The 25,638-nt window shown below is 47.3% G+C and overlaps 1 protein-coding gene across 1 annotated transcript in view; it reads left to right on the forward strand.

Moving 5' to 3' along the window:
• Positions 1 to 24,031, forward strand: part of RHAG (Rh associated glycoprotein) — a 93,564-nt gene extending 69,533 nt beyond the window's left edge. Inside the window, exons 5-10 of the mRNA XM_066595394.1 lie at positions 5,318 to 5,484; positions 7,476 to 7,613; positions 7,910 to 8,031; positions 9,921 to 9,994; positions 10,725 to 10,798; positions 23,833 to 24,031. Coding sequence (XP_066451491.1) covers positions 5,318 to 5,484; positions 7,476 to 7,613; positions 7,910 to 8,031; positions 9,921 to 9,994; positions 10,725 to 10,798; positions 23,833 to 23,898 — 641 coding nt within the window. The 3' untranslated portion in view covers positions 23,899 to 24,031. The remainder of the gene's footprint in view (positions 1 to 5,317; positions 5,485 to 7,475; positions 7,614 to 7,909; positions 8,032 to 9,920; positions 9,995 to 10,724; positions 10,799 to 23,832) is intronic.
• Positions 24,032 to 25,638: the final 1,607 nt, after the last annotated feature.

Below are 25,638 nucleotides of genomic sequence, written 5' to 3' on the forward strand. Positions count from 1 at the left end.
TATGCATGGTACAAAGGTGAGGAATAAGGTGCAACCCGGTGCTCACCCAATGTCTGCAGTCGACCATGGGCTGTCCACCCACGCACAGGGTGGGCAGCACTGGTGAGAGCCAGGGAAAACCCCCAACCTCACATGCTGTTCATTTCAGCAACAGTTATAAAGCCTGAGGTGTGGGATGAATATATGGGCCAGAAATCCTCCCCGGGACCCACCCCCACAGCCGTCCATGAGCCACCACTCATATGCAAGGGCCAAACAGTATACCACAGAAAGCAAATGGTGAGCAATGAAGGTATGCAGTGGGGGTCCCCCTGGACCCATCCCCACCACCAGCCGCGAGGAACCTTTTGAATGGAGAGCCCCCAACCACGCATGTCCCCCACCGCAGCAAATGTTATAAAGTGTGAGGAGGGGAATGAAGTCACAAGCCGGGAATTCACACCGGTCCCACCCCCACAGCCAGCCATGAGAAACGGCTTATATGCAAGGGGCCAACTACATAGCGGGAACGAAGGGGACCCACCGCCATTTAAACAATACATCATACAAAGCAAAGGGCGGGAAATGAAGATGTGTGCTGAGGATTCACCCGGGGCCCACCACCAGCCGCTCTCAAGCAAAGGGGCAGTAGTACGGGCAGGAGCCGGGAGATCCCCCAGGCATGTATACCATATATTGTGCTCTAAGTGGTATGTGGGTGGATTACATAGGTAACTCACGATTACAGTACTTTTGCATAAGGACCAAGTTCCGCTCAAGTTCATAACAAATCATTCAGGGGGTAATCTGCTCAGCCTGGCAAAAAGGGGAGAGAAAGAATAAAAGAACATATTTCACAATGAATGTTCCTAAATCATAGTTGACTATTTGTTCTTTGGAGACTTAAACTTAGAGTGAAGCTTCCATTCTTCTGGTGGTGGAAGCACTGGGAATTCATAGTTGAGGTGGATTGGCAACTACGACGGGATATCGATAGGTGTGATGTCCAGCTTCTCTCAGGTAGGTGATCGAATAGTAATTTGGTTGCCATCCTTGAAGATTGCCAGACGAAAGGGAAAAAGCCATATTATGGGGATCTTTTTGGCTTTGAGGGCGTCTATCAGAGGTTTAAGGCTGGGTTCACGTGGGACGGAATTTCAGCAGATTCTCGTGGAATGGCCGCACCAAAAAAACGCAAAAATTCCACTGGAAAAGCACAGCTTTAAAACCTGTGGCCTTTAGCCGGGTTTTGTAGCGGTTTTACCATCTGGATTCCGCTGCGTCTTTCTCTCCCCATAGAGAGGAGAGGCCGTTGCAGAAAAAAGAAAAGAATTGACATGCTGCGGAATTGAATTCCGCGCCGCATGTCAGTTTTCATGCGGCTTGGCTGCAGCGTGTGGACGAGATTTTTGAAAAATCTCATCCACTTTGCTGGCTAATCCTGGGATTAGGAGCTGCAAGCGGAATTGCCGTGTGGACTTTCTGCACAGAAATTCTTCTGCAATTCCACCCCATGTGAACCAAGCCTAAAGATGCGCTGCTTGCTTAATGTGCTTGGAGACAGATCCTGAAATAATGTGATTTTCGTGCCTTCAAAGCTGATGTTCTGAGTCTCTCTCACTTTTTGAAGTATGGCAGAGGAATCAACATAACTCAAAAGGGCACATATGACATCACTAGGAGGCTCCGAGGCAGAGGGTTTAGGGCGCAAGGCTCTGTGGATGCGCTCGATGACGATGGTTTCTGCTCTTGTATCCCCCAGCAGGGATTGGAAAATTTGGAGCGCTGCTACATGAAGTGCCTCGTTCGTCACGGATTCTGGAAGGCCACGAAACCTGATGTTTTTGCGTCAGCTCCTGTTCTCATGGTCTCCAACATAAGCATGGCATGCTGCAAATGTACTTGCTGAGCGATGAGATTCGGTTGCGTGGCGCTGCTATGTTGGAGCAGGATGTGTTGTATATTTTCCAGAGCTTCTACTCTGTGGCCTATTTGCCTCATGTCAGATTGTATGTCCAGCAGTCCTTTCATTACTGGAGAAAGCGACTGAGCGAAGATCTGTTTTATAAAAGGAGCACAAAATTAGATTACGATCTTGATCTTCGGCCTGTTTCAAGCTGGTTGATACGCACTCCATATCAAAGTCCTCTAGATCCTGCTCCTGCAGGTTGTTGTGTGGAGCTTTAATCTTTTGCGCAGCAGGTAAGGCGTGTTTTTTCTTTAGTTATTTGTCTTAATCTGCTTGGCTCTTGAAGGCTTTTGGCGTATCAAGGAGGTCTTTGCTTCTTTCTCTCCGGGATTTCACCATTTTGGGATGTTCTGTAGACTTATGTGGTTCCTCGTGGTGATGGGAGGAGTTTTAGTTGTACATCTGTACAATGGATGCTAAGGTGAAGGAGGCAGACGAGATTTGTCATAGCAATTGTCTTTATGCAAGAGAGGGTGAGGTTCTGCTGCATCTCTGGACTGCATTGACTCAGGCCCAGCCAGTGGAGGAGGTCTCCCCAGCAGGCAGCTCAGTGTTCGTGGGTTGGGTGGAGTTCCAGGCATCTATCCAGGCCTTGGGTGGCAGCATGTTTCCAGGCCTCTGGCCTGCTTTCTGCTGCGCTTTATGGGCAAAAGGGAGGGGGGGGGGTCTCTTGTGGTGAGCCCTCTCTGCTGTGAGCCCTGGAGGGGCTGTGATAAGGGCCTCTCACCTTCTCACTGGTCTCAGCCTGTGCTTCTCAGGCAGTTTCAGACCGCCAATATCGGGGCTTCGGACACTTTCTGAGGGGATCTCACCTTCTTCCCTGCTCCCAGGGTCTCTTGTGGTGACCCCCCTCTGCTGTGAGCCCTGTAGGGGCTGTGATAAGGGCCTCACACCTCCTGACTGGTCTCAGCCTGTGCTTCTCAGGCAGTTTCAGGCCGCCAATATCGGGGCTTTGGCCTGTTTCGGAGGGGATCTCGCCTTCTTCCCTGCTCCCAGGGACTCTGCAGCTTCCCTGTGAGGTGTCTCCTGTTGCTGGGAGGCCCGCTGCAGTGCCACGATCCTGCCACACGGGCCGGATTTAGTCCCCGACCGACTAAGCCACAATTTCTAATGTGAGAGAAGCAGGCCGCAGGACCTCTCTACATGTTCTGGGCAGCTCAAGGAGGACTCAGATGCAGGTCGGGAGCGCTTCTGAAGTGCAAAGGGAGCTGGATGGCCGCAGGTTAGTCCCTGGCTTGTGGAGCTACCCTGCTCACGTGTCTACCCGCCTTGCCCGCTAGACTGACCCCCCCCCCCCCAAAAAAAAAAAACATTTGTCTGTTTTAATCCCTAAAGATCACAAAAAATCCAGCAAAGTTAATTTTTTTTTGCGATCTGCACATAACAGAAACCTTGCTAAATCTCTGTTACTCCTGATGCAGCTCTTTACTAGCTACATGAATCACATCCAGAGTCAGCATGAGTCAGCAATTAATAAAAATTAAGATTTAATGCAGTAATACAGTGACCAGCTTCTGTTAATATCTGATGAAATGTCTGCCAAAAGTTTCTAGGACACCCAAAATAAACACATTCTAAAATATTTCATCCCATCACCCCTGGCCTCACTAACAGAATCATTAAACTCATTGCCTCCAGCTAGATCAGATTACGTAACATCAGTGCCAACCTTAGGTTAGATGGCACCCTTTGCAGAATTTGTTTTGGTGCCTTCCCAGTAAGAAAAATGACACATTTTATGGTAATAAGCAGTCGGCATGTATTCTGCTTGTGCAGAAAACAAGAAAACAGTAGCATACCCACAACAGAACAGCTCAGTGAATGAATAGTGTACTAGAACCAAGCTCATAACGTGAGCACAGAACCAAGCTCATAACATGAGCAAAGAACCAAGCTCAGATAGGAAGAAGCGAGATAGGAAGATGAAACTTTACATTTATTCATACTCTCCACTGATGTCAACAGACTTCTTACATCGGTATTCCAAGTTCTGTAAACCTTGCCAAAAGAAGGATATCGGTTGTGCCTCAAACCAGTATTCCGTAGCAGCCATGGCTTCAGAAATGGTGTGAAATTTGGTACCCTTGAGGCGTTTCTTCAGGTTTGGAAACAGATAGTCGGAGGGAGCTAGATCTGGTGAATAAGGTGGGTGGTCAACCAGCTGGAAGTCTAGCTCCACCAGTTTTGCCATGGTCGTTTGTGCAGCGTGAACGGAGGCGTTGTCTTGCAGGAACAAGATTCCTTTGCACAGCTTGCCGCGCCTTTTGGACTTCAAAGCTGCCTTAAATTGGTTCAAAAGTTCAATGTAATACCTTGCATTGATAGTGGAACCATTTTGAAGGTAGTCACTAGCAGCACGCCCTCCTTATCCCAGAACCAGACGCCATCACCTTAGTGGCTGATTTTTGCACCCTGAACCTCTTTGGGCGAGGAGAACCACTCTGCCTCCAGTCTGACTGCTCCTTGGTTTCAGGGTCATACAAATAAATCCAGGTCTCATCCATAGTGACCAGTCGATCCAGGAAGTTCTTATCAGTCCGGAAACGCTGACAAATAGACCGGGAAGTTTTCACTCGCATGCTTTTCTGATCTGTTGTCAAACATTTGGGGACACACTTTGCAGATAGCTTCTTCATCCTCAAATGTTCATGGATAATGACACAAACACATCCACCAGAAATCCCCATGATGTCTGCTATTGCTGCAGCTGAAATTCGCTGAGGTTGTGCACAGCATCAATGATCTCCGGAACAACAACCTCTCTCGGTCGTCCAGGACGTTCCTCATCATTGGTGCTGAAGTGGCCCGCTTTAAATTTGGCAACCCAGTTCTTAACTGTAGAATATGAAGGGCATTGATCCCCCAATGTCTGGCACATATCACCATGAATATCTTTCACGGACTTTCCTTGCAGAAACAAGAATTTTATCACTCCTCTGCTCTCATTTGCCGTGAATACCGCCTTAGACTCCACCATTTTGTTTCCCGCGTGCCTAGATCACTGTTGCCATAAGCTACAAACACAAAATTTAAAAAACCAATATTAGACACATAAGGCTTTCATGTGATGTAACATTCGTTACCATAGAAACAAAAAAAGGAACACAAAGCCAAAGACTTTTCAGCACCCCCTCGTATATACTATCCCCACTTACTCTCCGAAATTGCCCCTTTCACGTGTAGCCATGTTTTCAAATGTCCAACCATATAACTGGAAAGGTCACTATACTCCACAAGATCATCAGACTCCTCTTCTGCTGCTATCACTGCTATTTTGTGAAAAAAAATTGATTAAATAATACATTTTTACTCACAAAGATGTGCTTATATTCTGGTCAAGTTCTCCATCACTGGCTTATGTACTTTCAGGAACCCTCTTTTTGTGGATGTTTTGGCCAAGCTTCAACTCTGCCATTGCAAATCCTGGAATAGAACAGCAGATGGCCATTATTAACACTTACTTCTCACTGGCGGCCTGTGTCCTCACCGCTTATGCCTTCTCCAGTTTGGTAGAACACAAAGGCAAGTTTGACATGGTAAGAAATTATAAATATCCCCTACTAGGGTTACTACCTTTCCAACCAAAAAATACTGGCCAAAGTAAAAGGGGTGTGCTGTTTAGGGCGTGTTTAGGGCATGGGTTATCACAATGTATGTTTTTACTCCCGTTTCTCTAGTGGCTGCAACTAGTAATTGTGTCCCCTCAGTGACCCCAATAGTAATAGACGCACTAATAATAATAGTGCCCTCACTGGTGGCCCCAATAGTAATAGTGCCCCCAGTTGTGACCTCAATTGTAATAATGCCCACAATAGTAATTGTGCACCCAGTTGTGGCCCCTATAGTAACAATGCCCCCAGAAGTAATAATTCCCCCATTTGTAGACCCAATAATAATAATACCCTCTCTGTGCTGTTGACACCCTGGGCCTGTAGCCGGACAGCAACCCCACAGCATCTGGTATGTCACTCACTCTCTCTTATTGGCTCACATCCAGCCGCTGTAATCAGAGCTGTGACCACTGACCTCTTCTCCTGACATGTGTAATGCGAACTGGGAGGAGAGGTGAGGGGTCAGAGGCCTGATTACAGTGGCGGGACGGAAGCGAAAGAGACAGTGAGGGATCTACTAGATGCAGTGGGGTTGCTGCTCCGCCGGAGATGCCATCAGCTTAAATTTTGGTCCTAATTACTAGCCGGTCCATTGAGGAACTGGCCCGGTGGCAAACCTACCCCCTACATAATCTACGCATACTATTTTATTTGCTGTCTAGGCAAATCCTCTCCTTGGTATACTGTACAGGACTGAAAATACATGAACTTTTTTTCCAAACACAGCGCCACAGCTGTTCACAGGTTGTATGTAGTATTGCTGTTTAGCCTCATTTACTTCAGTGAAACTCAGCTGCAATGCCAGACACAACCAAGAGACTAATGTGGTGCTGTTTCTGAAAGAAACCAGAAATATATTTTTTTAATCCTGTACAACCTCATTTCAGGGGTAATGCTCACTGGCTCAGACTTTCCTTCAATGGTAACCAAACTTTGAGACAATGTGTGTTAGGCCTCCACATGGGCGAAAAAGCTGCATTGCTACAATGCTACAAATCACATGCATGTGAAGCCCATGATTTTCTAAGGGTTACTTCACACATGCGATGTTTTGTAGCATGCAACAACCCGACACAAAAACCTTGCGGGTCCCGCGATATGCCCGCGACTCGTGAGGTTTTGTAGCCCATGTAAGGCCTATGGAGCCTTACTCTCTGTTACATCGCATCACATGAAAACGCGATTTTCGTGCGATGCGATACAACTTTGACATTAGAAAATCCTACTGTCAAAGCCCTAATCTAAACCCTAGCCACAAGAGAAAAAAAAAGAAAACAGTATACATCACCTTATTAGCACTATTCTCCTTTGTGTCTTCTGGCTGGGGAGTGAAAAATCCCCGCTTCCCGGAAGTCCTGGCTGTGATTGGCTGACGCTTAGCCAATCACAGCCAGCACTCAATGAACCAATCAATTTTTTTTCTGCAGTTAAAGCTTATTTTCAGGGTAGGGCTTATATTTCAAGCCCCCTCCCCCCCACACACACACATCCCCCGAAAATCCTCGCATGGGGTGCTACAAAGTCACAGTGATATTGTATGGACCAGCGATGCAATATCATGCCGTGACGCCCGTGTGAAGGAGGCCTTAAAATGATAGGCAATATGACAACTGGAAAAAAGTATAAATCACTTTATTTACCTGAAATTTAATTTTTGTGCTGTATAATCCCTCTGAAATGCTGGGCACTATGGGTATCTCTAATTTACTGTCCACTGCCTGTTGTTAGGGAAAGTCTATCACTTACGGAAACATGCACACTGAACATAGAAAGTGGGTTGTCCCATGTAGTCCATAGACGTCTATGGGGAGGAGAAAGAGAAGATGAGGCTTCTGCAGAGGGAGAAAGACTCACAACATAGACATGTTGCAGCCCGTAAGTCTAATGTCACATACTCACCAACTTGTTCCAAACAGGTCCATATCCAGAATGCCACACTAGCCGGAGGTGTAGCAGTGGGTACCTGTGCTGACATGAACATTGGACCTTTTGGAGCAATGATTATTGGTTTTCTTGCTGGAATTATCTCCACCCTAGGATTCAAGTTCTTAACTGTGAGTAGACACCAGAATGGGCCGCCTCCAAATGAATGGGCCAATTTCATATGAGTGTAATACAGGTGATTTTTTTTTTACCCATAATATGGCTGCAAATCTCAAATGATCTCAAGGCTAGTCGGGATCTGTAGTCGTAATGTGGCACAAAAATGCCTGTGTCCAGCTAATGTGAAATCAGCATAGATGTATATTCAGTAGATAAGATTTACATGATGCATTAAAGTTTTTTTTCATTTTTAATATTTTTTCATTATTTTTAATTCTTTGTTTTCATCTGACATTCTCTCTTTTAGCCCATTTTTGCTTCCAAGCTTCGGGTTCAGGACACATGTGGTGTGCACAACTTGCATGGCTTACCAGGAATTATGGGTGGGATCGCAGGTATTGTGGCCACAGCCCTTCAAGCTAAGCCCGGGTGAGTCCCTTTCTACCTAATATTAAGGAGATCGATTAGTCAACTCTACAACTCACTTGTAGAGGTGGGTTTTCAGGTTTCTCTTGAAGCTTTTGCAGGTTCTGGAGAGTCTGATAGGGTGAGTTAGCGAATTCCAGAGTGTAAAGGTGATTCACTATGTATTCGTAAGTCACACAGTGGCATTATATATATATATATATATATATATATATATATATATATATATATATATGACTTGATACCTAATTGTTTGGCCTGCACTTACCAGCTTGGGGGTGGGATTTGAGGGAGAATGATGCCGCGCCACCCATTCACCAGTGTAGCGGAGTGCAGCTCCTACTACACTCACAGTCAGTGCCCACATTGAAGCAATGTACAGGTATATACAGCATGATGTGGTCGGTACCGAGAAAGGGGAGCCGTCTCATCCAAACTCACTCTACTGTGCCCTATGCCGGGCACTCAGCAGTGTATCAGATAGCAGCTCCTGTTAGGCAGGGTTCACACAGGGCGTATTCCCATCGGAAATCTCGTGGTTTGGCCGCAGCGGCGGCTTTGAAGCGGCCCAGCCACTCGCTTTTCTGTTGCGGCCGGCGCTCCCATAGAGGAGAGCGCGGCCACGACGAACATAAACAAAAAAGAAAAGTAAATAGACATGCTGCACATTCTGAAACCGCGGCTGCGGCAGCCGCAGCCGTGGTCTCAGCCGGACTTACCGCAGCGGATTAGCCGTCCTGTGTGGACTAGATTTCTGAGAAATCTCGTCCACATGGCTGGCTAATCCCGAGATTAGCGGCCGCGGGCGTATTTGCCACGGCGAAATTCCGCGTGGCAAAACTGCGGCAAATCCGCCCTGTGTGAACCCAGCCTTACACTATTTTCCGCGTTTGGCTCAGATATTCCTGCTTTAGCCACCTGATGCATTCTGCATTAACATCAAAGCAATGTACAGGGATGAACTGTGTTATGTGGGTGGCATCAAGCCAGAGGGGGCTGGGGGTGGCGGGCGCAGCACTCACTGGCTTAAAATGTTTTAGATACCACTTTGCAGGGAAGTTTAGTGAAAAATAGTTACAAAGATTTTACCTGGAATGTTGTTTATCAGGAATCATTGTAATCACATGTGCTAGCAAGCTTAGGAAAAATACAAAAGTAGGCCAGTGGATCAACATGCAAAGGGACCTCCACGTTGGTTTGCCTTGAGTATTGTATAATCAAAACACCTGATGTCTTTGCATTACAGATGGATGCATGGATATGAGATAGATAGATAGATAGATAGATAGATAGATAGATAGATAGATAGATAGATAGATAGATAGATAGATAGATAGATAGATAGATAGATAGATAGATAGATAGATATGGGATAGATGGATAGATAGATATGAGATAGATAGATAGAAACTGTATGAAATAGATAGATAGATAGATAGATAGATAGATAGATAGATAGATAGATAGATAGATAGATAGATAGATAGATAGATAGATAGATATTGCAGTCACTGTCCTGGGACAAGAACTCTACATTCTGTATTACATTCACCGTCCTGGGACAGGATATCCACTAGCGCGTGTACACGCTAGTAGATATCCTGTCCCAGGACGGTGAATGTAATACAAAATGCAGAGTTCTTGTCCCAGGACGCCAGGTATATGCAGATCTTTAGGTTATAATCACACTGATCTCCTTTTATTCGCAAGCTATTCCTGACAAGCATAGTGTATGTTTAGCAACACTCCTGTTGGCTTTCCAAGGCCAATGGGTCCTGCATGTTCCTAGATTTACCTAGTGTTGACACCGGCCCAATGAGTCTATACAATATACAGTACATACTAGAAAAATGTGATTGATGCAAAATATATACATTTGTCCTATTTTCCAGATTTTCTCCCACTATTCAAGGAGCTGCTTTGGCCACCACTTTTGCTATCGCTATTGTCGGAGGTGTCATAACAGGTGTGTAGAAGTGGTCTAATGTGTAGAATGATCATAATGTTAACAAAGTCAGAGCGCTTTCTTTGAACTCCCATGATTCCTGAGGATTCACTGTTTGACGTAGCCAGCCTTGGGATCTTAGTAAACCCTCCAGTATTGCCTGGTAAGGCACACTAGAGATAGACAAACAATATGCCAGTACATTACTGTAACAGCAAAAGAGCTTAAACCTTCAACTCATCCTACAGATACCAAGACCCTAAAGGCTATGCAAACATAAAAGAAAAAGTTGTGATTGACGGAATGCAAAAAAAAGGTTTTCCAGGGCTTTGAAATAATGGCTTATCCTTAAGACAGGCTATTAGTTGGCAGAAGGGGCCACAATGAGGGCCACATCTTTATTGTTTACCAGGCTTGGCTCCATACATTTGGTAGTGGCTGTGCATGGTATTGCAGCTCAGTCACGTAAGGGACCTTTTACATGGGATGGGATATTCCACAACCGCATTGCGGAATATGCCTCCCAAGTTCCACACCAAAATCCGCACTGCTATTTTTAATTCTGCACCGAAATCCATATGTTAGCAGCATGGATTTTGGTGCTGAATATTCCGCAGTAGGGAATATTTTACAATGGTGATTTGTCCTTATAACACTAATTGTTTTACTGTGTAAGCTATTTTGTACCCATCAATAAAGAGCAGAAACATGATATTATTGTACTGTAATGTGTTTTTGACCTATTTTCTAGGCTTCATTCTAAAGTTGCCATTCTGGGGGCAGCCACCTGATCAGAACTGCTATGATGATACCATATACTGGGAAGTAAGTAAAGTAATCCTGCAGGAATCCACAAGAAGACTCACTTAATTTTCTTACTCATTAACTGTACATTTCCCAACAGGCCCTGCCAGGCTCTTCTCCCCTTATCTCTCCTTTCCACCTCTCCTCTTCTGTCACCTCTGCTATATTCATATTTCTCCTCCTCACCTTTCCCCTTCAACCATTCTCAGTTCTCCTCTCCGTTCTGCTGCTCCACAGCTCTTGTCTAACGACCCCTACACTATTCCCATTTTCTTTCTCATCCCTGTTCCTGCTCTCTCTTTCCCTGCTTACCTTTTCTCTCATATCTTCATATTTCAATTCTCCTCTCCTTTCCCCTCCCACCTCTCTTATTCTTATCCTTATCCTTGCCCCCAGTACTCAGTTTCCTGTTTTCCCTCCCATTCGTCTTCCTCCTTACTTCTCCTCTCCATTTCTTTGCTTTTCTCTCCATCTTACGTCTCCTCTACGTCTTCCCCTTCTATGACACATCTACCTCCTCATTACACTCTCCTCTTCCCTTTTCTTTTCATTTCTCTCCTCTTCATCTCTCCTGTTCCCCTCTCTTTTTATTTCTCCCTCCTTATCTCTCCTCACCCTCCCTCCATTTTCATCTCTTCCTTCCTAACCTATCCCATTTCAGCTATCTTTACCCCTCCTCACTTTGTATCTCCACACCTATTCTTTTCTCCCTTTTTTCATTTCCCCTTCTCTCTCCTTTTTTGCTCTACCCTCCTTTCTCCTTTTAATTTCTCCCCTTTTTATCTCTCCCCTCTCCTTTCATCCCTCCCTTTTCACCTCTCCTTTTACCTCATCTCTCCCCTTATAATCTCTCCTCATTGTCTCTTTTTCCACTCTTCATTATATCATTATCTTCCTCACCTCTGCTCTCTCCTCTTTTCTTCTCCCATCTACACTTCTTTTTCCCTCCTCTCATCTACCTTGTATCTCTCCCCTCCTCCCATAACCCAAGTTTTAAGTCTCCTACCCTCTTTTCACTTCTCTTTTTCCCTCCTCACCTCTTCTAGTTTTATCCCTCTACTCATATGTTCACTCCTCCCCGATTCAATGTCACTGTCTGCATTAAAACAATAAACAGAAGTATACTTACCTCTCTGCAGTTGCTGGGATCCAGGGCTGCAGCCTTCCACAGTCCTGGTGATTGTTTTAACAGGTGATGTCACAGGAACTCGGGTGACTGCTGCAGCAAATGAGAGGCTGTAATGGTCAGTGATGTCATCATCTGTCACAACAATAACTGAGATCACAGTGGGTTATAGTGCTGGATCCTGGTGCCACAAAGTGGTAAATATACCTCTGTTTATTGTTTTACCCCTTTTCAACACAGGACATAAATTTACGTCCTGTAGATGGCACAGGCTCAGAAGGGAGCTGGGGGGATCTTTCAGCGGAAGCCAGGTACTAACAGCTGGCTTCTGACTGCAACTGCAGGGATCAGTGAGAACACCCGTCCTCGCTGTTAACCCCTTGCATGCTGCAATCAATGTAGATTGCAGTATGTCAAGGGTTCACAGATGGAACACACTCCCTCTGTGACATCATCAGCTCTCAGCTATGTAATTGCGCGCATAATTAACCCCAAAAAAACCAATGGCAGAGTTGATGTGCTTTTTCTCCCTGTCCTCCAAATAGTATTAATAAAAGTTTTAAAATACATTATATGTACTCAAAACATGGTACAAATAAAAACTGTGGCAGTTTGTAGCTGGTTATGAGACAGCTGGATACCTATGTGGAGACTCATCTCACAAATGTTCACATACATAGCTGGCAGTGCATATTGACCCTCAATGTTGAAGCATAGTCCTTCTCCACTATCTTCAGTCTCCTGAATGTGATATCATGTCATCTCAAGTGCAAATGCCGGCCACACCAGTTGAGCATTTATCTAATTGTGAACCGTTGTTCAGTGTTGAAACAAACCATTGCTGTCGTGCAAACATGTCACCACAGAGGGTTCAACGCTGCCCTGAAGTTGATGCAGCTTACATGATGCAGCGACAAGCCACAATTTCACCTCAAGGAGCAGCTGAAGTTCGTAAATCTCATGCAGCTGATATGCAAAAGCAACGAGCAAACATGTCTCCTCAGTGAGCAGTTAAAGTTTGTAAACCACGTGTAGCTCATATGCAAAAGCAACAAGTGAACATGTCTCCTCAGCGAGCTGCTGAAGTTTGTAAATTACATAGAGCTAATATGTGAAAGCAACAAGCAAACATGTCTCTTCAGTAAGCAGTTGAAGTTTGTAAATCACGTGCAGCTCATATGCAAAAGCAAATAGCGAACTAGTCTCCTCAGCGAGCTGATGAAGTTTGTAAATTACATGCAGCTAATATGTGAAAGCAACAAGCCACCATGTCTCCTCAGTGAGCAGTTGAAGTTTGTAAATCACGCGCAGCTCATATGAAAAAGCAACAAGTGAACATGTCTCCTAAGCGAGCTACTGAAGTTCATAAATCAAATGCAGCTCATATGTGAAAGCCACAAACAAACATGTTTCCTCAGCGAACAGCTGAAGTTTGTAAATCACTTGGTCAGCAAAATTACAAATAATGGCAATTGCTTACTATTTGCACAGAAATATTTTGACCAACTCCAATCCCTTTCGCTATATTATATTAATAAGGCTCAAACAAAGTGTTTGGCTCTAGTGTACCTCTAATAGTACTGGTTCCACACAGTGCCAGGGATTGCAGTGCAGTTACCTTCGGTAATCACAGATGATGTCATATCTGATTATTACCATTCACTTTTGGTTTTCACCTCTGCCTGGCCCACACTGCCATGACAACTTTTACCAGCCACCACTCGTCTCTGTAGAATTTTTAACACAAACATCTTTGGCTCCATGCTTTCCCACCACACATCACAACCCAACACTATTCACAAACCTCCTTCCTGCTGCCCCCTTTAAAATGCCTCCATCTCCCACAGACTGCTCACCTTTCATACAAATTGTTCTCTATTATTGCCTTCTCTTTACAGACTGCTTAAATCCTTTTATGGTTCTACCCCCTCACCATTAAACAAAATGCCCCTCATAGTTCCCCTCCTCGTAGACAACTTCTCATTCTCTCCCCTGCCCTACAATCACACAAGATACCCCTTCATAGTTCGTCAGCTGCCTTTTCACACAGAATGCAGACGGCTAAATTCTGAATGAAGAAAAGTAGAAGTGGAGAGGAGCTGCTACCGTAAAAAATGTTTTTAGCCTGTTGACAAAGGCTATTGTAGCTGAAACGCGTTCAGCGCGGACCTGTGAGCTCTATGCTTTTTATTTAATAAAGAATGAAATTTTTTTGAATACATTGTAGCTAGAGATGAGCGAGCACCAAAATGATCGGGTGCTCGTTACTCGAGACGAACTTTTCGCGATGCTCGAGGGTTCGTTTCGAGTAACGAACCCCATTGAAGCCAATGGGCGACCCAAGCATTTTTGTATATCGCCAATGCTCGCTAAGGTTTTCGTTTGTGAAAATCTGGGCAATTCAAGAAAGTGATGGGAACGACACAGCAACGGATAGGGCAGGCGAGGGGCTACATGTTGGGCTGCATCTCAAGTTCACAGGTCCCACTATTAAGCCACAATAGCGGCAAGAGTGCCCCCCCCCTCCCAACAACTTTTACTTCTGAAAAGCCTTCATTATCAATGCATACCTTTGCTAAGCACCACACTACCTCCAACAAAGCACAATCACTGCCTGCATGACACTCCGCTGCCACTTCTCCTGGGTAACATGCTGCCCAACCCCCCCCCCCCCACGATCCAGTGTCCACAGCGCACACCAAACTGTCCCTGCCCAGCCTTCAGCTGCCCTCATGCCACGCCACCCTCATGTCTATTTATAAGTGCGTCTGCCAGAGGAACCGCAGGCACACACTGCAGAGGGTTGGCACGGCTAGGCAGCGACCCTCTTTAAAAGGGGCGGGGCGATAGCCCACAATGCTGTACAGAAGCAATGAGAAATATAATCCTGTGCCACCGCCATCAGGAGCTGCACACGTGGGCATAGCAATGGGGAACCTATGTGCCACACACTATTCATTCTGTCAAGGTGTCTGCATGCCCCAGTCAGACCGCGTTTTTTTATAAATAGTCACAGGCAGGTACAACTCCGCAATGGGAATTCCGTGTGCACCCACAGCATGGGTGGCTCCCTGGAACCCACCGGCTGTACATAAATGTATCCCATTGCAGTGCCCATCACAGCTGAGGTAACGTCCGATTAAATGCAGGTGGGCTTCGGCCCACACTGCATGCCCCAGTCAGACTGGGGTTCTTTAGAAGTGGACACATGCAGTTACAACTCCCTGTGGACCCACAGCATGGGTGGCTCCCTGGAACCCACCGGCGGAACATAAATATATCCCATTGCAGTGCCCATCACAGCTGAGGTAATAATGTCATGTTTAATGCAGGTGGGCTTCGGTCCACACTGCATGCCCCAGTCAGACTGGGGTTCTTTAGAAGTGGACACATGCAGTTACAACTCCCTGGGGACCCACAGTATGGGTGGGTGCCAGGAAGCCACCGGCGGTACATAAATATATCCCATTGCATTGCCCATCACAGCTGAGGTAATAATGTCATGTTTAATGCAGGTGGGCTTCGGTCCACACTGCATGCCCCAGTCAGACTGGGGTTCTTTAGAAGTGGACAGATGCAGTTACAACTCCCTGTGGACCCACAGCATGGGTGGCTCCCTGGAACCCACCGGCGGTACATAAATATATCCCATTGCAGTGCCCATCACAGCTGAGGTAATAATGTCATGTTTAATGCAGGTGGGCTTCGGTCCACACTGCATGCCCCAGTCAGACCGGGGTTCTTTAGAAGTGGACAGATGCAGTTACAACTCCCTGTGGACCCACAGCATGGGTGGCTCCCTGGAACCCACCGGCGGTACATAAATATATCCCATTGCAGTGCCCAACACAGCTGATGTTACGTCAGCTGTAATGCAGGTGGGCAAAAAATTAATTGGATTACACTGTAGGCGAGGGCCCCCAAAAATTGCTGTACCAACAGTACTAATGTACCTGAGAAAAATTGCCGATGCCCAACCAAGAGGGCAGGTGAAACCCATTAATCGCTTTGGTTAATGCGGCTTAATTGGTAACTAGGCCTGGAGGCAGCCCAGTAAAAATAAAAATTGGTTGAGGTGAAAGTTTCAATGCTTTAATGAGCATTGAAACGTATAAAAATTGTTTAGAAAAATTATATGACTGAGCCTTGTGGGCCTAAGAAAAATTGCCCGTTCGGCGTGATTATGTGAGGTTTCAGGAGGAGGAGCAGGCGGAGTCGGAGGAATATTATACACAGATAGATGAAGCAAAAAGGTCCCCGTTTTGGATGGTGATAGAGAACGATGCTTCCATCCGCGGGTGCAGCCTACATATTGTTTAGGTATCGCTGCTGTCCGCTGGTGGAGAAGAGAAGTCTGGGGAAATCCAGGCTTTGTTCATCTTGATGAGTGTAAGCCTGTCGGCACTGTCGGTTGACAGGTGGGTACGCTTATCCATGATGATTCCCCCAGCCACACTAAACACCCTCTCTGACAAGACGCTAGCCGCAGGACAAGCAAGCACCTCCAGGGCATACAGCGCGAGTTCAGGCCACGTGTCCAGCTTCGACACCCAGTAGTTGTAGGGGGCAGAGGCGTCACCGAGGACGGTCGTGCCATCGGCTACGTACTCCCTCACCATCCTTTTACAGTGCTCCCGCCAACTCAGCCTTGACTGGGGAGCGGTGACGCAGTCTTGCTGGGGAGCCATAAAGCTGGCAAAGGCCTTGGATAATGTTCCCCTCTCTGCGCTGTACATGCTGCCTGATCTCTGCGCCTCCCCTGCTACCTGGGCCACGGAAATGCGCCTTCGGCCACTAGCGCTGTCGGATAGGAAGTTTACCATCAGTTTGGCCACCAGCGCCCTGCGGTATAGCATCATTCTCGAACCCCTTTCCTCTTTGGGAATTAGAGTGGAAAGGCTCTCCTTATACCGTGGGTTGAGCAGTGTGTACACCCAGTAATCCGTAGTGGCCAGAATGCGTGTAACGCGAGGGTCACGAGAAAGGCATCCTAACATGAAGTCAGCCATGTGTGCCAGGGTACCTGTACGCAACACATGGCTGTCCTCACTCGGAAGATCACTTTCAGGATCCTCCTCCTCCTCCTCCTCTGGCTATACACGCTGAAAGGATGACAGGCAAGCAGCATCTGTACCCTCAGCAGTGGGCCAAGCTGTCTCTTCCCCCTCCTCCTCATGCTCCTCCCCCTCCTCCTCCTCTGGCCATACACGCTGAAAGGATGACAGGCAAGCAGCATCTGTCCCCTCAGCAGTGGGCCAAGCTGTCTCTTCCCCCTCCTCCTCATGCTCCTCCCCCTCCTCCTCAACGCGCTGAGATATAGACATGAGGGTGCTCTGACTATCCAGCGACATACTGTCTTCCCCCGCCTCCATTTCCGATTCCAAAGCGTCTGCCTTTATGCTTTGCAGGGAACTTCTCAAGAGGCAGAGCAGAGGAATGGTGACGCTAATGATTGCAGCATCCCCGCTCAGCATCTGGGTAGACTCCTCAAAGTTTCCAAGCACCTAGCAGATGTCTGCCAACCAGGCCCACTCTTCTGTAAAGAATTGAGGAGGCTGACTCCCACTACGCCGCCCATGTTGGAGTTGGTATTCCGCAATAGCTCTACGCTGCTCATAGAGCCTGGCCAAGATGTGGAGCGTAGAGTTCCACTGTGTGGGCACGTCGCACAGCAGTCGGTGCACTGGCAGATTAGACCGATGTTGCAGTGTCCGCAGGGTGGCAGCGTCCGTGTGGGACTTGCGGAAATGTGCGCAGAGCTGGCGCACCTTTCCGAGCAGGTATGACAAGTGTGGGTAGCTTTTCAGAAAGCGCTGAACCACCAAATTAAACACATGGGCCAGGCATGGCACGTGCGTGAGGCTGCCGAGCTGCAGAGCCGCCACCAGGTTACGGCCGTTGTCACACACGACCATGCCCGGTTGGAGGCTCAGCGGCGCAAGCCAGTGGTCGGTCTGCTCTGTCAGACCCTGCAGCAGTTCGTGGGCCGTGTGCCTCTTATCTCCTAAGCTGAGTAGCTTCAGCACGGCCTGCTGACGCTTGCCCACCGCTGAGCTGCCATGCCGCACGACACCGACTGCTGGCGACGTGCTGCTGCTGACACATCTTGATTGCGAGACAGAGGTTGCGTAGGAGGAGGAGGAGGAGGAGAGTGGTTTAGTGGAGGAAGCATACACCGCCGCAGATACCACCACCGAGCTGGGGCACACAATTCGGGGGGTGGGTAGGACGTGAGCGGTCCCAGGCTCTGACTCTGTCCCAGCCTCCACTAAATTCACCCAATGTGCCGTCAGGGAGATATAGTGGCCCTGCCCGCCTGTGCTTGTCCACGTGTCTGTAGTTAAGTGGACCTTGGCAGTAACTGCGTTGGTGAGGGCGCGTACAATGTTGCGGGAGACGTGGTCGTGCAGGCCTGGGACGGCACATCGGGAAAAGTAGTGGCGACTGGGAACTGAGTAGCGCGGGGCCGCCGACATCATGCTTTTGAAAGACTCCGTTTCCACAAGCCTATAAGGCAGCATCTCCAGGCTGATCAATTTGGCAATGTGCACGTTTAACGCTTGAGCGTGCGGGTGCAAGGCGGCGTACTTGCACTCGCGCTCAAACAGTGGCGCTAGCGACGTCTGGACGCTGCGCTGAGAGACATTGCTGGATGGGGCCGAGGACAGCGGAGGTGAGGGTGTGGGTGCAGGCCAGGAGACGGTAGTGCCTGTGTCCTGAGAGGGGGGTTGGATCTCAGTGGCAGGTTGGGGCACAGGGGGAGAGGCAGCGGTGCAAACCGGAGGCGGTGAACGGCCTTCGTCCCACCTTGTGGGGTGCTTGGTCATCATATGCCTGCGCATGCTGGTGGTGGTGAGGCTGGTGGTGGTGGCTCCCCGGCTGATCTTGGCGCGACAAAGGTTGCACACCACTGTTCGTCGGTCGTCAGGCGTCCCTGTGAAAAACTGCCACACTGTAGAGCACCTTGACCTCTGCAGGATGGCATGGCACGAGGGGGCGCTTTGGGAAACAGTTGGTGGATTATTCGGTCTGGCCCTGCCTCTACCCCTGGCCACCTCATTGGCTCGGCCTGTGCCCACACCCTGACTTGAGCCTCCGCGTCCTCGCCCGCGTCCACGTCCTCTAGGCCTACCCCTACCCCTCAGCATTCTGTATTACCAGTAATGCAGAAATAGAACGCTGTAATTAAATGTGCCACTTATTGGCCTGTGGTTGGAGGCTGACTTCGCTTACGGAACGCCAGGAAATAATTTGGCACAAGCCTGCTGTAACACTTAGCTGGCTGCGTATGATTTTGTAGAACTACTACACCCAGCATAGACCCAGAACACTGAGCACAGTCACAGGCAGGCCAAATGGATTTTTTGCCCCAAATCTTTTTGCAAAGGCCCACTGCCTATATTCAATCAATATGTCTTCTGTCCCTGCCTCCACACTTCTGGCCCTGGGGTATGTCAAAGAACTGCAAAGTGTTGCACTGTGGACTGCAATACAGCAGTGATTTCACAGCCCAGACAGAGCCAGGAAATAATTTGGTGCAAGCCTGCTGTAACACTTAGCTGGCTGCGTATGATTTTGTAGAAGTACTACACCCAGCACAGACCCAGAACACTGAGCACAGTCACAGGCAGGCCAAATGGATTTTTTGCCCCAAATTTTTTTGCAAAGGCCCACTGCCTATATTCAATCATTATGTCTTCTGTCCCTTCCTACGCACTTCTGTCCCTGGAGTATTACTGCAGGGTGCAATGCTCTGCACGGCCGATATACCAAAAAAAAAAAGTGCAACACTGCACAAAGCAGCCTCCACAGCACTGCACACGGTTAGATGTGGCCCTAAGAAGGACCGTTGGGGTTCTTGAAGCCTAAAATACTCCTAACGATCTCCCTATATCAGCAGCACCAGCAGCAGCACTTTCCCTCCTCTATGTCAGAATGCATCTGTGGCGAGCCGCGGGAGGGACCGATTTTTATACTCGGGTGACACCTGATCTCGCCAGCCACTCACTGCAGGGGGGTGGTATAGGGCTTGAACGTCACAGGGGGAAGTTGTAATGCCTTCCCTGTCTTTCAATTGGCCAGAAAAGCGCGCTAACGTCTCAGAGATGAAAGTGAAAGTAACCCGAACATCGCGTGGTACTCGTTACGAGTAACGAGCATCTCGAACACGCTAATACTCGAACGAGTATCAAGCTCGGACGAGTACGTTCGCTCATCTCTAATTGTAGCGCATCACAGAAGGGGAAATAAAAAATTAAAAACAATCACAGAAAATGGCCGTTACTTACTGACTGAGGAGTGCATATAGATGCATCCTCCTCTCCCCATGCAGGTAGCGGACTACCAAATGGAGGAGCCAATAACACCTGTGCAGGACACCGATAAGACAGCCACTCACACTGCCTCCTGATAATAAGGGGGGTGGCTGCTTGGCGTACACTCCCACACATAGTGGATACAAGGTGCCAGACCATTCTGATTAGAGATGAGCGAACGTACTCGGTTCGGGTGTTTTTGCACTCGAGCACTGCTTTTTCCGAGTAACTGACTACTCAGACGAGAAGATTCGGCGGGCGCCAAGGGGCGGCGTGGTGAAGTGGGGGGTACCAGTGGGGAACAGGGGGGAGCTCTCTCTCTCCCCCCCCCCACTCCACTCTGCAACCCCCCGCTCACCCCGAATCTTTTCGTTCGAGTAGTCAGTTACTCGGAAAAAGCGGTGCTCGAGTGCAAAAACACCTGAACCGAGTATGCTCACTCATCTCTAATTCTGATATATGTGGTTCACCATGCAGACCAGCAACCTATTAATGGCGCCATGATAATTCGGTGGGTTGCCCTGCATTTCCAACCGCGAACCACATTGGTACTCCTTAATGTGGTTCACTGTTGGAAATGCAGGGCAACCCGCCGAATTATCGTGGTGTAATAAATAGGCCATTTTCAGTGATTGTGTTGAATACATTGTAGGATGGTCACAAGAGACGAGGCGGACTATTCATCACATTATAGCAGAATCATCTTCATACTGTGTGATGTATCGAACTTGAAGCCGAGGCTACGGGAGGATATAGGGGTAGGAGACGAACAGGTGGAATCTCTGTGGGTAGAAATACAGGGAGGAAAAAATAACAAAATCCTGATAGGGGTCTTCTATCGACCACCAAAAGCAACAGAAAAAACTGAAGACTTACTACTAAGGCAGATAGAAGAGGTGTCAAAACGAAACGAAGTAATTATCATGGGGGACTTTAATTACCCAGATATAACATGGGAGAACGAAATCTGCAAATCTCACAGGGGTGATAAGTTCTTGAGAGTAATTAAAGACAATTACCTGAACCAACCTGTGCAGGAACCAACAAGAGGGAGGGTCACTCTGGACCTAGTACTAACTAACAAACCGGAACGTATAAGGGGGGTGCAGGTTGAGGGGCACTTGGGGAATAGCGACCACAATATAATCAACTTCCAGCTGTCAATCAATAGGAAGCCTTATCAGGGAGAGACGAAGAAACTAAACTTTAGTAAAGCAAAATTTGAGGAGCTTAGAGCTACTATCGGTAACATTAATTGGGACAACATCCTCAAAAATATCAGTACGGAGGAAAAATGGGAAAAGTTCAAAAGGATCCTAATCGCCTCATGTGAGCAGTTCATTCCCTTTAAAAATAAAAGAAACTCAGCTAAAAGGAAACCAATGTGGCTCGACAAGACGGTACGAGGGGCAATAAACGAAAAGAAGAAAGCGTTCAAACTACTAAAGCAACAAGGCAGCGAAGAAGCGCTAAAATCATACAGGGAAAAAAACAAAATATGCAAAGATACGATTAAAACTGCCAAGGAGGAAGCAGAAAGACGGATCGCCAAAGAGAGCAAAAACAACCCGAAGCTATTTTTCAACTACATAAACAGCAAAAGGATTTGCAGGGAGAGCGCTGGTCCTTTAAAAAACAATGCAGGAGAAATCATTGATGATGACGAAGGGAAAGCAAATCTACTAAACAGTTTCTTCTCAAGTGTGTTCACCAAAGAAAAGGAAATGCCACACGAGATGCAGGGGAATAAAACGAACCCCTCACAAAATATCTCATACCTAACACAGGAGGAGGTGCGGAAGCGTCTAAAGAAAACTAAAATTGATAAATCACCGGGCCCAGATGGATTACACCCAAGGATACTAAAGGAACTAAGTAACGGAATAGCCAGGCCGCTATACCTAATATTTCTAGACACTATCAAGACCGGAGTAGTACCATTGGACTGGCGCATTGCCAACGTGGTTCCAATTTACAAAAAAGGGAGCAAAAGTGAGCCTGGTAACTACAGGCCAGTAAGTCTCACTTCAGTAACGGGAAAAATTTTCGAGGGGATTCTGAGAGACGCCATCGATGAGTACCTCAAGGAGATTAAGGGAATAACTCCTCACCAGCATGGATTCATGAAGGGTCGCTCATGTCAGACAAATCTGATCAGTTTCTACGATGAAGTAAGCTCTAAGCTGGACCAGGGAGAATCTATTGATCTCGTATATCTGGACTTCTCTAAAGCCTTTGACACCGTGCCACATAATAGGCTAATATACAAAATGAGACAGCTCGGACTGGGCGAAAACGTGTGTAAGTGGGTAAAAAATTGGCTCAACGATAGAAAGCAGAGGGTGGTAATAAATGGTTCGTACTCTGATTGGACCACAGTCGCTAGCGGGGTGCCACAGGGTTCAGTATTAGGCCCCACTCTGTTCAACATATTTATTAATGACCTGATAGAGGGGCTACACAGCAAAATATCAATATTTGCAGATGACACAAAATTATACAATATAATTAATGCAACGGAGGACAATGTGAGGCTACAAACGGACCTAGATAAGCTGGGGGCTTGGGCAGAAAAATGGCAAATGAAGTTCAATGTTGAAAAATGTAAGACTATGCACATGGGCAGGAGGAACGAATGTCACAAATACTCACTTAATGGGGTACCACTAGGGAAAAGTGATATGGAAAAGGATCTGGGGGTATTAGTGGATAATAGACTAAATTGGAGTAACCAATGCCAGTCAGCCGCTGCAAAGGCAAACAAAGTCCTGGGGTGCATCAAAAGAGGTATAGGGGCGAAGGACGAGAACGTTATCCTTCCATTATATAAGGCACTTGTCAGGCCTCACATGGTATACTGCGTACAATTCTGGACACCAGTGCTCAGGAAAGATGTTACAGTGCTTGAGGGGGTTCAAAGAAGGGCAACTAAACTAATACATGGAATGACGGGACTGGAATACCCAGAACGGCTATCCAAATTGGGACTATTTACTCTAGAAAAAAGAAGGTTAAGAGGCGACCAAATAACCATGTATAAGTACATGAGGGGACAACACATGGATCTCTCCCACGATCTGTTTACACCCAGGACCACGACGGTAACAAGAGGACATCCGCTACGATTAGAGGAAAGTAGGTTTCATCACCAACGCAGAAAGGGGTTCTTTACTGTAAGAGCAGTGAGACTGTGGAACTCTCTACCGGAGGAAGTGGTGATGGCAAAATCCATAGAGGAGTTTAAAAGGGGACTTGATGTCTTTCTGGAGAAGGATATTACAGGATATAAATATTAGGTTAAGTGTCAATCCTGGTATATAGGCAGGTAGGAACTATTAGGGGTTGATCCAGGGAACAGTCTGATTGCCATTAGGGAGTCGGGAAGGAATTTTTCCCCCAAAAGGGCTAATTGGCTTCTGGCCCTGGGGTTTTTTGCCTTCCTCTGGATCAACACAGTAGGATAGGCAGGCTGGACTAGATGGACAATGTCTTCATTCGGCCCTACATACTATGTTACTATGTATCCGATTTATGAAAATTACTCTGGAGTTACTTTGTGTTGCAGTCTTATTCCTTTCATATGTACCTTATTGTAACTTGATTATTTCTTTTAGGTTCCCCTTGAGGAGGAAGAAACTGTGAACAACCTTATCAAGCATAACATTGCAGTATCCGAGTAGATTTATAAAGTCACCATTGTCCCTCTTCTGAAGAAAATGTTTGGGAATTATAGGCTCTATACACAATAGTTAAGACTACACTATAATTATTTCCAGGTCAAGTGTTGAAGGCATCTAGTAAGCTTGTCATTAGAGATGAGCGAACGTACTTGGTAAGGCCGATTTCGCAATCGAGCACCGCGATTTTCGAGTACTTCACTACTCGGGTGAAAAGTACTCGGGGGGCGCCATGGGTGAGCGGGGGGTTGCAGAGGGGAGTGGGGGGGAGGGAGAGAGAGAGCTCCCACCTGTTCCGCGCTGCTACCCCCCGCTCTACCACGCCGCGCCCCCGAGTACTTTCCACCCGAGTAGTGAAGTACTCGAAAATCGCGGTGCTCGATTGCGAAATCGGCCTTACCGAGTACGTTCGCTTATCTCTACTTGTCATATGCCAATCATGACCATCAGTGCAGCAGTTAATACAGAATGCTCTTTTATAATAGATACCATTAATCTCTATGTTGGCAGGTACTACAGATGCTTCCACTTCAATCATATAACATTGTACAGATGGGTAGGGCTGCTTTTGGACGGAATGATTATAGTTCAAAAATTGTTAAACGAGCAAAAGTGAACGATAATTGTTCAGTCTATGATAAATTGTTCGCTCTTCACTCGTCTTAATGTTATGCAGGCATAAAAATCATTGTTGGCTTGTTTGCTTATCGTTTGGTTTAAACAGCGCTTGTTCAGTTCCTCTTTTAGAGCTTATTCAGATGGGCGTATATCGATCTGGTTTTAACGCCAGGTCAATATATGCTGCTGCTCTCTGCAAGGGGAGGAGGCCGGATGGAATGGGAGCCAGTGCACTGAGCTCCGGCTCCCTCTCTGCCCTCTCTCTGCCCCTCACCACTGTTTGCAATTGGAGGGGCGGGGCGGAACTTAGTTCTGCCCCTGTCACGCCTCTCCCATTGCAAAAGGCTAGGGGCGGAGAGGGGCCAGGAGCTCAGTGCACTAGCTCCCGTCCCATCCCGCCTCCTTCCCTTGCAGAGAGAGGCAGCGTATATTGGCCGGGCATGAAAACCCGACCGATATACGCCCGTCTAAATAAGCCCTTATAAAGGAATGTGAAATACTGAAGATTCTCGTTTGAACGAGCCAACGATATATCTGCTTGTACAAACAGGCTGCCCGCGTGAACTTTGACATTTGGCTCATCTAAAAGTGTCTTCACTTTAGCTTGACTCTTAGGGCTCCACAATGTATTTGCGCTCTGAACGAGGTTGATTTAAGTGTGTCTGGACATTGTACTGTACTTTTTTGCGCAGGGCCTGTTCATGTGCACACGCATTAAACCCCTGCCCGGATTTAAATGGCCATTTAGCCTTATGAGGTCCAGATGTGTTCTTTTTTCACTGAATTGAGTGTCAATTGAGCGAGCATGTGCGCACCTCCCTTAGGCTGCATTCACATGAACGTATATCGGCTCAGTTTTCACGCCGAGCCGATATACGTTGTCCTCATTTGCAGGGGTGGGGGGGATGGAAGAGCCAGGAGCAGGAACTGAGCTCCCGCCCCCTCTGCCTCCTCTCCGCCCCTCTGCACTATTCGCAATGAAAGGAGGCGGGACGGGTGGGGCTAAGCTATGAGAATTAGCCCTGCCCCCGTTCCGCCTCTCCCCATTGCAAATAGTGCAGAGGGGCGGAGAGGAGGCAGAGAGGGGGTGGGAGCTCAGTTCCTGTGCCTGGCTCTTCCATCCTC

Source organism: Eleutherodactylus coqui, chromosome 1 (assembly GCF_035609145.1).
Source record: "Eleutherodactylus coqui strain aEleCoq1 chromosome 1, aEleCoq1.hap1, whole genome shotgun sequence".
Classification (NCBI taxonomy): Eukaryota; Metazoa; Chordata; class Amphibia; order Anura; family Eleutherodactylidae; genus Eleutherodactylus; species Eleutherodactylus coqui.